At 38.0% G+C, this 15,493-nt stretch overlaps 2 protein-coding genes and 2 non-coding genes across 7 annotated transcripts in view; 3 read left to right on the top strand and 1 right to left on the bottom strand.

Annotated features, from left to right (window-relative positions):
• The window catches only part of LOC108051157 (blood vessel epicardial substance), a 32,340-nt gene extending 21,991 nt beyond the window's left edge, over positions 1-10,349 (bottom strand). Inside the window, exons 1-2 of one of the 4 annotated variants that reach the window (XM_017133149.1) lie at positions 10,017-10,349; positions 896-2,168 (exon numbers count right to left, since the gene is read on the bottom strand). In XM_017133149.1, coding sequence (XP_016988638.1) covers positions 896-1,426 — 531 coding nt within the window. In that variant the 5' untranslated portion in view covers positions 1,427-2,168; positions 10,017-10,349. The remainder of the gene's footprint in view (positions 1-895; positions 2,169-10,016) is intronic. The other 3 variants (XM_017133150.2, XM_017133148.2, XM_017133147.2) reach the window with 3 other exon arrangements.
• A 200-nt stretch (positions 10,350-10,549) lies between these two features.
• Positions 10,550-15,139, top strand: LOC108051155 (dolichyl-diphosphooligosaccharide--protein glycosyltransferase subunit STT3A). The gene is made up of 6 exons (XM_017133145.2): positions 10,550-10,889; positions 11,320-11,648; positions 12,147-12,536; positions 12,745-13,032; positions 13,511-13,990; positions 14,276-15,139. The coding sequence occupies exons 1-6, from the start codon at positions 10,790-10,792 to the stop codon at positions 14,828-14,830; spliced, it is 2,142 nt and encodes a 713-aa protein (XP_016988634.1). The 5' UTR covers positions 10,550-10,789; the 3' UTR covers positions 14,831-15,139.
• Positions 12,585-12,667, top strand: LOC123038025. The gene has a single exon (XR_006417724.1). It is a non-coding gene; the product is annotated as a small nucleolar RNA Me28S-U3344 (small nucleolar RNA).
• On the top strand, positions 14,120-14,204 carry LOC123038024. The gene has a single exon (XR_006417723.1). It is a non-coding gene; the product is annotated as a small nucleolar RNA Me28S-U3344 (small nucleolar RNA).
• Positions 15,140-15,493: the final 354 nt, after the last annotated feature.

The following is a 15,493-nucleotide window of genomic DNA, read 5'->3' on the forward strand; positions in this document are numbered from 1 at the left end:
ATTTGAAAAAATGTACAGCAATAGCTTTTACACATCGCGAAATATTCTGAAAAACATCGAATTTGGACCGATTTTACCCTATTGTTCCTATGGGAGCTATAGGATATAGACGTCCGATCGTCACGCGCTTTTACCCTGATCAAGGTACGCATAAAAAAATAAGATTTGGAAAGATTTATGTCAATAGATTTTACACTGCGCGAAATATCCTAAAAATCATTAAATTTTAACCGATTTTACCCTATTGTTCCTATGGGAGCTATAGGATATAGACGTCCGATCGCCACGCGCTTTTACCCTGATCAAGGTATGCATAAAAAATACGATTTGTAAAGATTAATGTCAATAGCTTTTACACTGCGCGAAATATCATAAATTCTTGCAAGATATATCCAATTGTTCCTATGGGAGCTATAGGATATAGACGTCCGATCGGGGCGATTTTCAAACTTGATCTGCGTACACATGTTTTAGGACGATTGTGAAAGTTTCAGATCGCTAGCTTTTAAACTGAGCTCGCAAACGGTATTGAAACAGACGGACAGACGGACAGACGGACAGACGGACAGACGGACAGACGGACATGGCTATATCGACTCCCCTATTGATCCTGATCAAGAATATATATACTTTATGGGGTCGGAAACGTCTCCTTCACTGCGTTACAAACTTCTGACCAAAATTATAATACCCTCTGCAAGGGTATAAAAAAACATACCAATCTTTTGCCCCTAAAATATTTTCTATATTCCTAACTGATACCAGAAATACGTAAATTATATATATACTTGTTTTAGAGTTCTTCTTCTAAGTAGTACTCGAATTGAAATATTTTTATTTTTGTTTAGAAGTACTCAGATAGCTAAATGAATTAATAAATAAGTGTGCCACTTACCGCCTCGATTTCCTGCTCAAATATCACGGGTCTCAGCCGGCACAGCACCACGACGAGATAGACAAAGTTGACGAACAGGCCCATGCTCGACCACAAAACTAAGTCCGGGGTGCAGGCGACCAGATAGCCGTGCATGCCCATCATCAGGCAGCCAATGAGCAGCGTGGCCCGCATCCACAGCGATCCGTAGGGACCGTGGGGGGCCAGGAAGGCCAGGAAGAGGAAGGCCCAGCCGAGCTGAAAGTACAGGTGATGCGGCTGCTGCCATCCGAAGCACTGTTCGATGGACCAGTCGCCGGGATTGATCGATCGCAGGGTGCCATTGTTGTCCCAGGTGATCGTACCGCTGCTGGCGGCACTCGTACCCGCCGTGCTCTGGGCAATCAAGGTGCCGGCGGAGGCCTCTGCTCCAGATCCAGATACAGCTGCTCCGCCTAGTCCGATGCCCATGACACTACTGGCACTACTACCGGCACTGTTGATCAGAGCGCCCATCCCAACGCCCGCTGCACTGCCCGCCGTGCTGGGCATTCCAATGATACTGCTCCTCCTGCTGACCCTGCGCCTCCTGCTGATCCTGCTCCTCCTGCTCCTCCTGCTAATCCTGCTCCTCCTGCTGATCCTCCTGATCCTGCTCTCCCCTTAGCTACCTTCGTTTCAGTCTGTCGCTCTCCTCAGCCTGATCTTTAAGCTAGTTTTTGAAACACCTCTTTTTAATCACTCTGTTTCCCCAAAGGGTTGGTGTATCCGCTGGCTTCACCGTTTGGTTGTTGTCTCCTCTCAGTCCAAAAACACTTGTTTTCCGGTATTTGCGTTTAAAAAAAGTATTGCGTTTTTCCTTTACCTTTAATTTGTATGGTTTACTCGAAGTTTTCTATCATTTCTGTGGTGGTATTGTTATTTCTGCTGCCCTTTTCGAAAATGTTGTGATGAGCGGTTAGTGTCTCGAATAGATAGTTGTCAGCGGTTGATGTCCTCGGTAATACAAGATTAAATTAAATGTAATTTAATTATTATGGTTTATAAGCCGTTTAGATTGTGGTTTTAGCTGCTAGTTGATATTCTGTTATTCCTGCCGTTTAAATTTTTGTTATTGCTGGCGTTCTTCTGTTTTCAATTTTTGTAAAATTATGCTTGGACTATTGTTATTGCTCCTGTAATTCTTGTTGCTGCCACTGAATTTCTAGCTGATGTTGCTCCTGGCACTGTTGCTGCTGCTACTGCTGCTGCTGCTGCTGCCGCCTGTCACATTGTAGCGTCGTTGAGGCAGCTGCTGAAAGAAATGTAACAAAAACATTGTCAGTAAAATCCAATAAAATACGAATTAGCCATTAAAATGTAATTGAAATGTAATAAAAAAAAAACCTTTTTAAAACAGCACCACTCTCCCAATAAATAAAGAGACTTCCATATTGCAGCAGTAATACGCCATAAAATCGGTGGCAATTAGATGGCGGAATTCATTAATAAATTGTTAATCAATACTGCAACGCAGTTAGTTAAACACCTTTGGGAACTTTTTCAGGTGTTAGCAAATGCCCCAATTCTTAGAGATCGCAGTAATTAAGCCACTCCCTCAAAAATTCAATGAATTGCACATTCAAATAGTATTTAACTATTAAATATTTCCATAGAAAAATAAAGTAAATTTAAGTTTTGGAGTTTATAGAAGATATTATATACATGTATAAAAACTATCATTCAATCTCAACTTACTTTTATCTATTTTATAAGTAAAAAATAAATAATTAATCAACTACATTTGGGAAGTAGGAAGTCGGTTATTCAATGCACATTCTTGATTGTGATTGTTATTTGTAAAACGATCCCTTGTCATCCGAGTATTGCATTTCCCCATTGGAATTTAATGCAACAATCTGATAAGAATTAGTCAGCGGATTAAAGGGAAATATGTAGTCATATTACTATGAGAAATGTTTTATATTGAGCTAGGCTTACAAATCGTGGCATGTTTTGCTTTTGTTTAGGAAATCTATTACTCCCCAGACAATCTCTAGCACTCCACTGACCTCCTCGTTTCGTATCTGCAAATCTGCATGAATTCACGGAAATCCCAAAATACATATATCATACGAATATCTACACAAAATCATGGTAATCCGAAATAAATCATACGAAAATCCACAGAAATTCACGGAACCAAAGACTATCTGCAATTTTTTGTTGGGCGATAGAGATCCGCACAACCTGTTCCCGACTCGGCCAGGCCAACAAAACTTGGTCAAAACTCTCCAGAGGGTATATACACATAAAGAACAAAGCAAACAACGGGTGCGAGTTTTGTTTGCTGACCTCAATAGAGAACGGCAACGAAAAACTAAAATAAAAACAAAAAACACTGGGAAAGTGGCCAAAAGTGGGTGAGGGTATGGTCTATATGGTCTGCGGTCTATGTATATTTTATAGTGTTGGGGTTGGTCTGGTGAGTGCGACTGGAAAACGAAACATTTCCGGCCTGGACTTGAATAATAAAACAAAGCCAGCGAGTAGGAAAGATAGTGTGGAAGGAAAAGGGAGACAATAGAGAAACGGAGGGCAAAAGAGCGTCAAGGAAGGGCATCAAAATAATCAATTTGATGTCGCAAAGTTTGTGGTCAGCAATGCACAGAGAGAAAATGCATATATGTATATATATATTTACCTTAAATGTTTGTATGCAAAGCATAAAAAAAGATATTTAGCAAATTAGATATTTAGCAAATAAGATATTTATCAAATATTTAATACTTATTTAATATTTTATACTTAAAAAAGCTATTACGGAAATAATGTGACCATGCACCTTGCAGGTTTATTCATATTTAAACCCTGTTCTATCTCATTATAAACCATCTATAAAACATTTTAGTCCTAAAACATATGCATTGCTATTGAAATGATTATTTTTAAACAGTAATTAAATAAATAATGAATAAATTTTGTATGGTAAAAATGGTCCTATAAAACTATATATATTTTTCCTCAGTGTGGGTATTGAAAGTGGTCAGCCAACCGTTGACAGACAGTCTGCTAATGATAATAATGATCATGATGCACAAGTGATGTCGACTGTGTTGACTGCGTTACTCAACACTTTGCATATTGGGTGCACTGCAACAATGTCTTCGGCGTGTGGTTGATAATAATAATGATAATGATGATGATTGTGGCACACATCAGCCACAAAAACAAACAAGGCCAACGCTTCCTCGTCATTATCATCAACGCTTGGGGGTGTGCAACAAAACAAAGCAATGCAAATTAACTTTGATTACCACGAAAGCGAATACCCTCGAAACACAAAAAAAATAATAAGCCAAAGATTGCAAAAGTCACCAAAATTATAGTACAAAAAAAATGTATTATTTATATTTAATAGTGCTAAATACTTGTAAAAAAAAATGTTCATTTAAATCTTAATAACAAAGACTGATTCTAATAAAATCAAGTTAAAGGTTTCAAATAAACATGTTTTGCTCAGTAAAATTAGTTTTACAAAACTATGCCCATTCTTTTACAAAAACTGTTCTATAAAATTATGTAAAGATGTTAATTTCGTTGAGAAGTTTGGTAAAATCATGTCAACAAATAAACATGTTATTCTAACTAAAACTAGTTTTACAAGCGATCTTAAATATGTTAATCAGTTATTATTATCAAATACCTCAGGTTGATGAGTCATATTACCAATAATTGTAGTTTTATTATTTCAAAATATAAAATAACTTTTAAAGAATTTTAATTTTTCTTAAAAATTGTTCTTTATAAAATTAAAATCTATTAAATTTAAATACCGATTGAGTACTAAAATAAGGTATTTCTTTTGAACTTTTTTTATAAAACATAAAACGTAGCTAGTAATTGCTAACTATTACCACCAATTATGGTTTGCTTAATTGGTTTAAAGGGTCGGAAATGCTTTCTCTGAAGCGTGGCCAAATTCGAAAACTATAAATACCTTCTGTAAAGGGTATACCCACACCAACGCACGCACACACACTGTTAGCAACAACAAAAATGTGGGCAGAGAAGATGAAGTCATCGGTTTCTTGCCTTGAAAAAAAAACACACACAACACGAAAACCAAATGCAAATACAACTAAGCGCGACTTGGCTTAAAAGACCAGAAATTAAAGTCCATAACCAAAAGTAAAATGGGTACAACGCGAACGAAGCAAGCAAAAAACTAGAAAAAAAAAATAAAAATAAATATCGGGGCGAGATCCAAAAATGTAAAATTTAAAAAAATGTGTACTACAAGAAATCCACAAAAAGAAGTACTAATAAATGAAAGTTTAACCAACTGTAAGATGCTCTTTTCAAAATGTTAAATTAAATTTTATTTGTTTAATGTTTAAATATATTCCCAAATAAGATATTAAAATAAAATAATCACTAAGTGCAATCACCAAATTTTAAAACCCCTTAGGATAACTCACAAAGTTGTTAACTCACATCAAAATTAGAGTATTTGTAGCTATAAAAACCATTAAGACAATTAAAGCGACCACGCAGTTAATTTATATCAACAATGCTGGTAAAACACTTCAAAAAATTTTAACAGAACAAAGGAAAAACTGGAGAGTAGAAATGCAGACTGGGAAACTTTTAATGCGAAAACGCCAATAAGTTGTGGCCGAGCGTTTACTGATAATTGCCAGAAGAAAGGGAAAAGTCGTTGGGTGAAAATAGGTGAAAAGGGCGGGTTGAATAGACTGGCATGTCAATGCCCGGTGACAATATTGGAAAAGTGGGGGGTTAATGTGCGATATGGGGTCCATCTCCGCGCTTTTTCCCCTATTTTTTCCGTTCATTTTTTGTTCGTGGTAATTTCGTATCGAAGTAATCGATTGCCTTTGTCCAGCAATTGCTGTTTGCTCAGTCGCAATCAACGTAAAATCGTCGTGGGGGGCATCTAATGAGATATCGCGTATAGCTATTACATATAAGCGATTTGAGTTTGTTTGCATTTTCCTACAAATCGATTGAATCATGTTGAAGAGAAAGTCCCGATTCATAACCGAATTTGTGGTTTCTTTGCCTAATCTTGAATAATGATTTCATGAGCAATATGCTATTTCCGTTTCAAAACTATTTTGGTCTAAAATAAAACATGCAATTAAAGTTAAATATTCCTCAATTTTGAAATTCTCTGTTTAAAATGTTATTTGTTGTATAATTTGAAAATACATAATTGCATTATAAGTGATTAAATCGGATAAACCTATTTCGAACTAGTCGATTCCGCTTATCTTAGGGTATTACAATATCGTTAGGAAGTTATAAGCGACCCGCAGAGTTTCATATCTTGCTCAATTCTAATTGGTATTTGGCCCGCAGACATATTATGGTCGTAATCCAATTGGAAGCGGAACTTGTATGACAACAATTGGAAATGGAACCGTCGATTGAAAGGAAAATACAAAAAACAGAGAGAACATGAAACAAAGCAAAGTTTATATACCCTTACATTTGAGAGAGATTACTTATTCTGGAGATTACTTATTCATCGGAAACACAAAAATAACCAACATGAAAATGGGTCAAAAATTTGATCAACCCTAAAATGAAAATTTTGAATGCAGATTTTTAGAGAATCCAATCACAAATCTTTAGAGGTATGCCACGTTGAAATCGGATTATATTTGGTAAAGTTATGGAATCTAGGAGCCCAAATGTGGGTCACCTTTGGGCAACTCATCGGAAACTTATAAATAACCAACATGAAAATCGGTCAAAAAGTCGATCAACGCTAAAACGAAAACTTTGAATGCAAATTTTTAGAGAATCCAACCACAAGTCTTTAGAGGTATGCCACGTTGAAATCGGATTATATTTGGTAAAGTTATGGAATCTAGGAGTCCAAATGTGGGTCTCCTTTGGGCAACTCATCGGAAACTTAGAAATAACCAACATGAAAATGGGTCAAAAAGTCGATCAACGCTAAAACGAAAACTTTGAATGCAGATTTTTAGAGAATCCAACCACAAGTCTTTAGAGGTATGCCACTTTGAAATCGGATTATATTTGGTAAAGTTATGGAATCTAGGAGTCCAATTGTGGGTCACCTTTGGGCAACTCATCGGAAACTTAGAAATAACTAACATGAAAATGGGTCAAAAATTTGATCAACCCAAAATTGAAAATTTTGAATGCAGATTTTTAGAGAATCCAACCACAAGTCTTTAGAGGTATGCCACTTTGAAATCGGATTATATTTGGTAAGGTTATGGAATCTGGGAGTCCAATTGTGGGTCACCTTTGGGAAACTCATCGGAAACTTAGAAATAACTAACATGAAAATGGGTCAAAAATTTGAAAAACCCAAAATTGAACATTTTTAATGCAGATTTTTAGAGAATCCAACCACAAGTCTTTAGAGGTATGCCACGTTGAAATCGAATTATATTTGGTAAAGTTATGGAATCTAGGAGTCCAATTGTGGGTCACCTATGGGCAACTTATCGGAAACTTAGAAATAACCAACATGAAAATGGGTCAAAAAGTCGATCAACGCTAAAACGAAAACTTTGAATGCAGATTTTTAGAGAATCCAACCACAAGTCTTTAGAGGTATGCCACTTTGAAATCGGATTATATTTAGTAAAGTTATGAAATCTAGGAGTCCAATTGTGGGTCACCTTTGGGCAACTCATCGGAAACTTAGAAATAACCAACATGAAAATGGGTAAAAAATTTGATCAACCCTAAGTTGAAAATTTTGAATGCAGATTTTTAGAGAATCCAACCACAAGTCTTTAGAGGTATGCCACGTTGAAATCGAATTATATTTGGTAAAGTTATGGAATCTAGGAGTCCAATTGTGGGTCACCTATGGGCAACTTATCGGGAACTTAGAAATAACCAACATGAAAATCGGTCAAAAAGTCGGTCAACGCTAAAATGAAAATTTTGAATGCAGATTTTTAGAGATTGCAACCACAAGTCTTTAGAGGTATGCCACTTTGAAATCGGATTATATTTGGAAAAGTTATGGAATCTAGGAGTCCAAATGTGGGTCTCCTTTGGGCAACTCATCGGAAACTTAGAAATAACCAACATGAAAATGGGTTCAAAAGTCGGTCAACGCTAAAATGAAAATTTTGAATGCAGATTTTTAGAGAATCGAATCAGAAGTCTTTAGAAATATGCCACTTTGTAATCTGCTTAAGTTTGGTAAAGTTATGGACTATAGAAGCCGAAGTGTGGGTCACCTTTATACAAAGCATCGAAAACTTAGAAAGAAATAACATGAAACAAACTTTTAACTGAAATTATAATACCCTCTGCAAGGGTATAAAAATGAAAGAATCGACATTAGAGTCGTAAGCGTAGTAAAGGTTTAATTACACGAAATTAATGGTGTAAAAAACACAGCGCTGGAAGCATTTCGAGTGTTCCCCTTTGTTATTTGTAATTTTTTAACAATTTTGGTGAGGCAGCAAGTGGAGAATGGAGTGAGTGTGAAACGGCGGCAAATAGTTTGTCTTTTCTCTCGCCAATTTCCGTTTCCCACGTGTAAACAAAAATAATAATAACAATAACGAGACAGCAGCTACATTGTCTCCCTATATGGCATATTAAATTTTACATTGTTTTTATGGTCGAAAACGAGCAAAACAAAATCAAATTTCTTAAATTACTTACGAGCGAAAGCAGAAATACCAAAAAAACTAACTTAATCATTCATCGGCTATGTAAATGGGTTAGGAAATGGCCGTCATAAAAATACATACATATAAAATTGATGGATTACCAGACTAATGGGGTCTTCAGTCAATTTTCGGCTGCTTCATAACTCTTGGTAATAGGAAATTTTCAATTATGAAAAACAATTATCAACTTTTAAATTACAATTTTCATCTAGAGACGGACAACTGATAAGGAAGTATTTCCATACTGCAAATATACATAGCTCTGTTTTTTGGCACAAAAGGCCTCTTATCTTATCTGCATACTTTTAAAGATGCAATATAAAGTAGCAGGCAGTTATCCGACTTTATGGATAAGATAGTGTGTGAAAATAATTGTGAACTTACTTTTTTGTAGGAATTTTAAGGTTATTAATAAATAAAATCATTAAATATTTATCCAATTTTAAATCTTTGCATACAAAATATGTCATTAAACTATTATATGATATTTTTTTCTGTTTTAGGAACACATTCAGTTTTCATTATCAGAAGTGATTTGATTTGCATATAAATTTAAAGTTATAAAAAAAAGCTAAAGGCAATCTTTAAGTTATTTTTTAAATACTATTATTATTACTACAAATGCTTTGATTATATCTAGATCTGTTTAACATATATTTTTCTGAACCTATTTGATTTTTCCAATTGGTTTTGTAAATATTATTTGAGTGATGCAAATTAATTTACTACTTTTTGGGAACTTGAATACTTATAAATATGTGACCCCCCGATCCTCCCTCTCTTTCGCTCGTCTAGGCACACAAACTTCCATAAATACACACACTCGAGAGAGTTGCATGCTAGAAATGCCATGCAGATGCAAATACAAAAACACCCACACACTCACACAAACATTGTGGGGATGGGGTGGTTGTGGGTGTGTGTATGAGTGTGGGGGGTAAAAAGAAGTTGGAGTTTGATTTCCTTTGCTTCCCCCTTCCCCCACCCACCATCTTCTTCTACTTTGATGCGTGCTGGCAACTGCAATCGCTGCCCTCTGCCGACTTCGCTGCCACCACCACCCTCACGCACACACTTTCATACATCCCAATATACACATATACATAACACATGCATTTTTAAAAGCGTGTTGATGTTCGATTTTTCACCATTCTTGCTGCATATTACACACAAAAACACACATTCACGTTGGTTATTATTTAATTATTTTTTGGCGCGACTTCAATTAATAAAACTAACAACAACAACGCCGCAAGTATATATACACACATACACACATTTGTATATTGCACATAACAAAGCTGCCACTCAAAAAAAAATTTAACTAGCAGATCAAACACATGTACACGCAGATAGGTGGGCCCATGTGTTAGTGAGAACAATTTGTTGTTAAATATTTAACACGTGAGTTCTATGCTTTTTTTATGTTTTGGGTAGTTTAAGGGAGAACATTTTCTTCTATTTACCAGCAGAAGTCAACTTGTATTTACTCCGCTCTGCGTTTTTTTGGGGGTTTGCTCTATTTTCTTTGTTGAAAATATATATATTTGAAAATCTGATAAATATCAGTTGTTTTTCACTGGATACCGTGGTTTTTCTGCCCGGCGATTTATCCGATGTTTTCTTGTCATATTTTGTTCGAGATTTTTTTAAAACGTAACGAAAACACGAGCAGCGGTGCTTTTATATGGGAACTGGAAAAATATGGCAATATAAACGGTTCTCGCGCTCTCGCGAGAGCACAGTAATCCTCTCTCGCGCTCCCTGAGAGCCAAAAACAGCTGGCAAATGAGCGCAGGAACAGCCGGTTATAAATTACCGATTTAAATACCAGCTATGCTTTTAAGTGACTCACTAATAGTAACTAACCATAAGTCAAGAATAAACTGTCGAAAGACCACAATGACTGGGCAGAAAAGAAAGCGCGGCTAAAAAGGAAATAATACAAAAAAGAGCCCAGCTGGCAGAGTTGTCACCAACGCCGCCGATAACCAGACGATAGTACGCGATAACGATAGCACTCTTCGCTGTTTGCCACGAATTGCAAGTTTGCAATTCCGTCGCATTAAAGTTTTAGCTTTTATTTTGTGCAAAAACATCAATAATAGTTGATCCCCTAGTGCGGCATAAGTAGTCCTGGACACCCGGAATTCAATAAACTCCACGTACCGGTGACTTTGCAGTTTATAAACCGAAATAAACAACGCCGAAAAACGCCGGCAGGCGGAAGAGGGAGAAAATGACGCTGGACGTGGGCGGCGTCGCCCGGGGACTGCTCACCTGGGAAAAGCAGGAGCACCTAGTTAAACTGGCCATTCTCATCCTAGCGGCGGTTCTATGTGAGTAAATTGGACGGATTTTCGGTATATAATACGAGTGGGCGTGCTGAAAAAAATCAAACATTCGCATCTGGTTGAAGCTTCCTTTCTATCGATAGCACGATAGTTGGTGGCGGTGCATCGCTAGAGACTAGGGATGCCAGAACCATATAAGATGTTTATTATAGTAAAGTTTTATTTTATAGTAAAAATTTGGATATAATTCTTCAATACATTATATATATATATGATTCCAAAAACCCATTCTTGACCATTTCATAAAGTAAAGTATCGCCAGAATATAAAAGGCAATGTTTCGCCAGCCCTGAAAAATATATCGATAGCCTTAGCCGATAAACGTGCGTGTGCCACCACCAGCCGCGCGTCTTCCTCTTCATCGACGCCGAATTGACTTCCTTTTCCTCTTTTTATTTGAACGTGGATTGAATAGCATTCGCCACACGCTTGTTTTCCGTGCTGCGATTCGAGAGCGTGATCCATGAGTTCGACCCGTACTTCAACTACCGCACCACGCGGTTCCTGGCGGAGCAGGGTTTCTACAAGTTCCACAACTGGTTCGATGACCGCGCCTGGTATCCTTTGGGCCGCATCATCGGCGGCACCATTTACCCCGGACTGATGCTCACCTCGGCGGCTCTATATCGCCTGATGTGGCTGCTCAACGTGACCATCGACATCCGGAACGTGTGCGTCTTCCTGGCGCCCTTCTTCTCCTCGCTGACCACACTGGTGACCTACGCCCTCACGAAGGAGATCCACGTAAGTCACAATAATGACTAGGGACACCAGATAATAAACTTAATTTATTCCTGTTCGCACGATCTTTATATTAATGCAAAGAATAAACAGGTTAGGCCAATAAATTCCCAAGTATTTATAACCAAAGATTATACTGCTACCACTTAACTACAACTTTCTTGTATTTCGGATAGAACTTCAAAAATATTGGAAAGAAATTAATTTTTATGTAATGTGTACTTTCTAATCAAGAAATTCAAGATTACCAAAGATGTATTAAGCAGTTTTGAAATCCTATAAAACAATTCAAATACCAACGCTTTTGTTTTACTTGTTTGTATAGTCTATACATGAGAAATCTGCAAGAATACAAAAGCTTTTTGTAACGCATTACAAATTTTAAGACTTTCTTTTATGTTAAGAATGCCCGAGAAATGATAATAAAAGTGGGACACAGTGTTTTTCACTTCGAGGTTACGTCGCACACGTGGTTCTAATTTTTCCCTCCTTTTATTTTAGAGCACTGGAGCTGGTCTGGTGGCCGCCGCCTTGATCTCCATCGTTCCTGGATACATCTCGCGATCTGTGGCAGGATCGTACGACAATGAGGGCATCGCCATCTTCTGCATGCTGTTCACCTACTATTTGTGGATAAAGGCCGTAAAGACGGGCACGATCTTTTGGTCAGCCATGTCGGCTTTGGCCTACTTTTATATGGTATCCTCGTGGGGAGGCTATGTCTTCCTGATTAACCTAATACCGCTGCACGTGCTGGCGCTGATGATCACCGGTCGCTTCTCGCACAGGATTTACATAGCGTACAGTACGCTCTACTGTGTTGGCACCATTTTGTCCATGCAGATCTCTTTTGTGGGATTCCAACCTATCCAGAGTTCGGAACACATGCTGGTGAGTTTTCACTTCTGCCTTATACTTCAAAAATTTGTAATGCTAGTGATCTTTTGTGATGAATATTTTATAAATTCTTGATAGGAAGAGTATGAAACATAATGAGTACGACAAAAACAAGCTGATTTGATCTCTAGTTAAAAATCATGTTAATTTACTTGTTAAACTTAGTTAAGACTGTAATTAATAGCTTTTCTTTCTTTTTTAGGCATTGGGAACCTTTGGATTGTGCCAAATTCACGCCTTTGTAGACTATCTGCGCTCTCGCATTCCCAAGGATCACTTCGATCTGCTCTTCAAGACGCTGGTGTCCAGCGTGCTGACTGTGGTGTTTGTTGTGGGCACCCTGCTCACACTTACAGGGAAAGTCTCGCCCTGGACTGGCAGGTTTTACTCGCTGCTAGATCCGTCCTATGCCAAGAATCACATTCCAATCATTGCCTCGGTGTCGGAACACCAGCCGACATCATGGTCGTCTTTCTACTTTGATCTGCAGGTGGGTTTTGTTGCGAAACATTAGTTTTGTAAGACAACATTTTCGAGAACTGTTAAAGTGAGCTTTCTATTAAGTATTACCGAATTTAAAATTTTGTAAAAATTACTAGTTTTGTACGTAAAATTTTAAAAATTTTGAAGTATACCTTTAATTGAAATTCGTGTTGTTTTACATTTCGCTAAAATACCAAATATAACGAGTAAAAAGCTTATACAATTTTTGAAATCTTTAAAGCCAATACAATTTAACACTGTTTAGAAAGTCTTCAATTTAATTGAAAAAGCTTGCATATTAATAAAAATAATCTAAAAAAAATTATCTGCTGAAGATGAAAACTTAACCACGATGCGAATGAGATGCGCCTTAATGCATTTGAATGATTACCTTGCACTTTGATCGCTGAGGCAGTAATATATAATCTTTTTTCACTTAACCCATCCAGTAAAAACTAATTTATTAACTTATACATACCTTGCAGATCCTGGTGTTCCTCTTTCCCGCCGGCCTGTATTTCTGCTTCTCCAAGCTGACCGACTCGAATATCTTCATTATTTTGTATGGCGTTACCAGTATTTATTTCGCCGGTGTGATGGTCCGTCTGATGTTGGTCCTGGCGCCCGTGATGTGTGTATTGTCCGGAATCGCCATATCGCATCTACTGGCCAAGTATGTCAAGAGCGTGGATGCGGGCGGATCGGCGAAGCAGGGTGCGGAGAGCAAGCGGCAGCACAAGAAGCTGGAACAGCAGACAGGCGGCGTGAAGAGCGAGGTGGCCATAGGATTTGTGGGTGTCATCACACTGATGCTGATCGTCTACACGCTGCACTGCACCTGGGTCACCTCGGAGGCGTACTCCTCGCCCAGCATTGTGCTGAGTGCCAGGTCGCACGACGGTGGACGGATCATCTTCGATGACTTCCGCGAGGCTTACTACTGGCTGCAGATGAACACCCCGGAGGTATGTTTCTGGTTTCGATTGCCTTTCCATCCAGCTTACGCCTACTTAGCCATCATTTGCTTAAATAAAATGCTAGTCATTTTAAAAATAGCATTTTCATCTGGCTAAGTTGGCGGCACTGGATTTCCACCTTTTCATGATGACTACATTGTAAATTCTTGATAGGAAGAGTATGAAACATAATGAGTACTAAAACAACCAAGCTGACTAAACACAACATTACTTTTCTTTTGCAAATTTGCATAAGTAGCCGAACTAATCTATTGATCTAATTGTATTTTTCAGAATGCGCGCATAATGTCCTGGTGGGATTATGGCTACCAAATAACAGCCATGGCCAATCGAACGATATTGGTGGACAACAACACCTGGAATAACACGCACATATCGCGCGTTGGCCAAGCGATGGCTTCGTCGGAGGAGAAAGCCTACGAGATAATGCGTGAACTGGATGTGGATTATGTCCTTGTGATATTCGGAGGACTCACGGGCTACTCCTCGGACGATATCAACAAGTTCCTGTGGATGGTGCGCATTGGCGGCAGTACGGATCGTGGGGCGCACATTCGTGAAAAGGATTACTATGCGGCCAATGGCGAGTTCCGGGTGGACAAGGAGGGTTCACCCACATTGCTCAACTGTTTGATGTACAAGATGTGCTATTATCGTTTCGGCCAAATGTACACTGAAGGTGGCAAGGCCCAGGGCTACGATCGAGTTCGGGCGGCCGAAATCGGCAACAAGGACTTCGAGTTGGATGTCCTTGAGGAGGCCTACACCACGGAGCACTGGCTGGTGCGCATCTACAAGGTCAAGGATCTGCCAAATCGCGGTGTCTGAAGACGAAGACCAAGCCGTCGCCATCATTCCGCTCTATTCTGTGTTCTGTACATTAGCTCTCTCTATCCCTGTCTATCTCGAACATTTGGTAATCTCTCTCGCTCAACGAGTATTAATTGCTGCTTTTCCACGCTTTCACCGTCATGCATTTAGTGTTACACTTGCACCTAAACCATAAAAACCATGTATTTTTTTTATACTTTTACCAATGTTCCAAGTGTACCAGATGCGTGTTAGCTCCTTAAACAAGAAAACAGCATATAAGCGAATCGAACGAAATATATATATATATGTGAAAAACTGTCAAAATTAATAAGATGTATTTATTGGAACTGGGTGTTTTTTTATACAAGCTGCATAATTTGTATAAATATTAGGTTGTTTTTGCATTAGGTGTTCAGTTTTTTTATGTATTTTTTTTAATGAGGACTAAAGAAAAGTATCTTTTGCAATTGGTTTGCATATTGTCCACCGATCAATTTACATTGCCTTCAAGAGATTCCACTCCAAGACCGAAACCGCCAGAAAAAGCTCTAAAAAAAAACTCGGACTTAATTTTATTGTAAGTCCGACTAAGTGAATTTGAAATGGGAAGTTATATAAATATAACGCAATATTTCGTCATATTTTGTTGGCCTGTCCTTAAGTTATAAATACTTATAT

Source organism: Drosophila rhopaloa, unplaced genomic scaffold (assembly GCF_018152115.1).
Source record: "Drosophila rhopaloa isolate 14029-0021.01 unplaced genomic scaffold, ASM1815211v1 contig_3, whole genome shotgun sequence".
Taxonomy (NCBI): domain Eukaryota; kingdom Metazoa; phylum Arthropoda; class Insecta; order Diptera; family Drosophilidae; genus Drosophila; species Drosophila rhopaloa.

Bases quoted from the DNA above. Each gene is read 5' to 3' on its own strand.
- LOC108051155 (XM_017133145.2), top strand. From the start codon at position 10,790: ATGACGCTGGACGTGGGCGGCGTCGCCCGGGGACTGCTCACCTGGGAA. The intron at 10,890-11,319 runs GTGAGTAAATTG...TGGATTGAATAG, and splicing joins CATCCTAGCGGCGGTTCTAT to CATTCGCCACACGCTTGTTT. The intron at 12,537-12,744 runs GTGAGTTTTCAC...TTTCTTTTTTAG, and splicing joins AGAGTTCGGAACACATGCTG to GCATTGGGAACCTTTGGATT.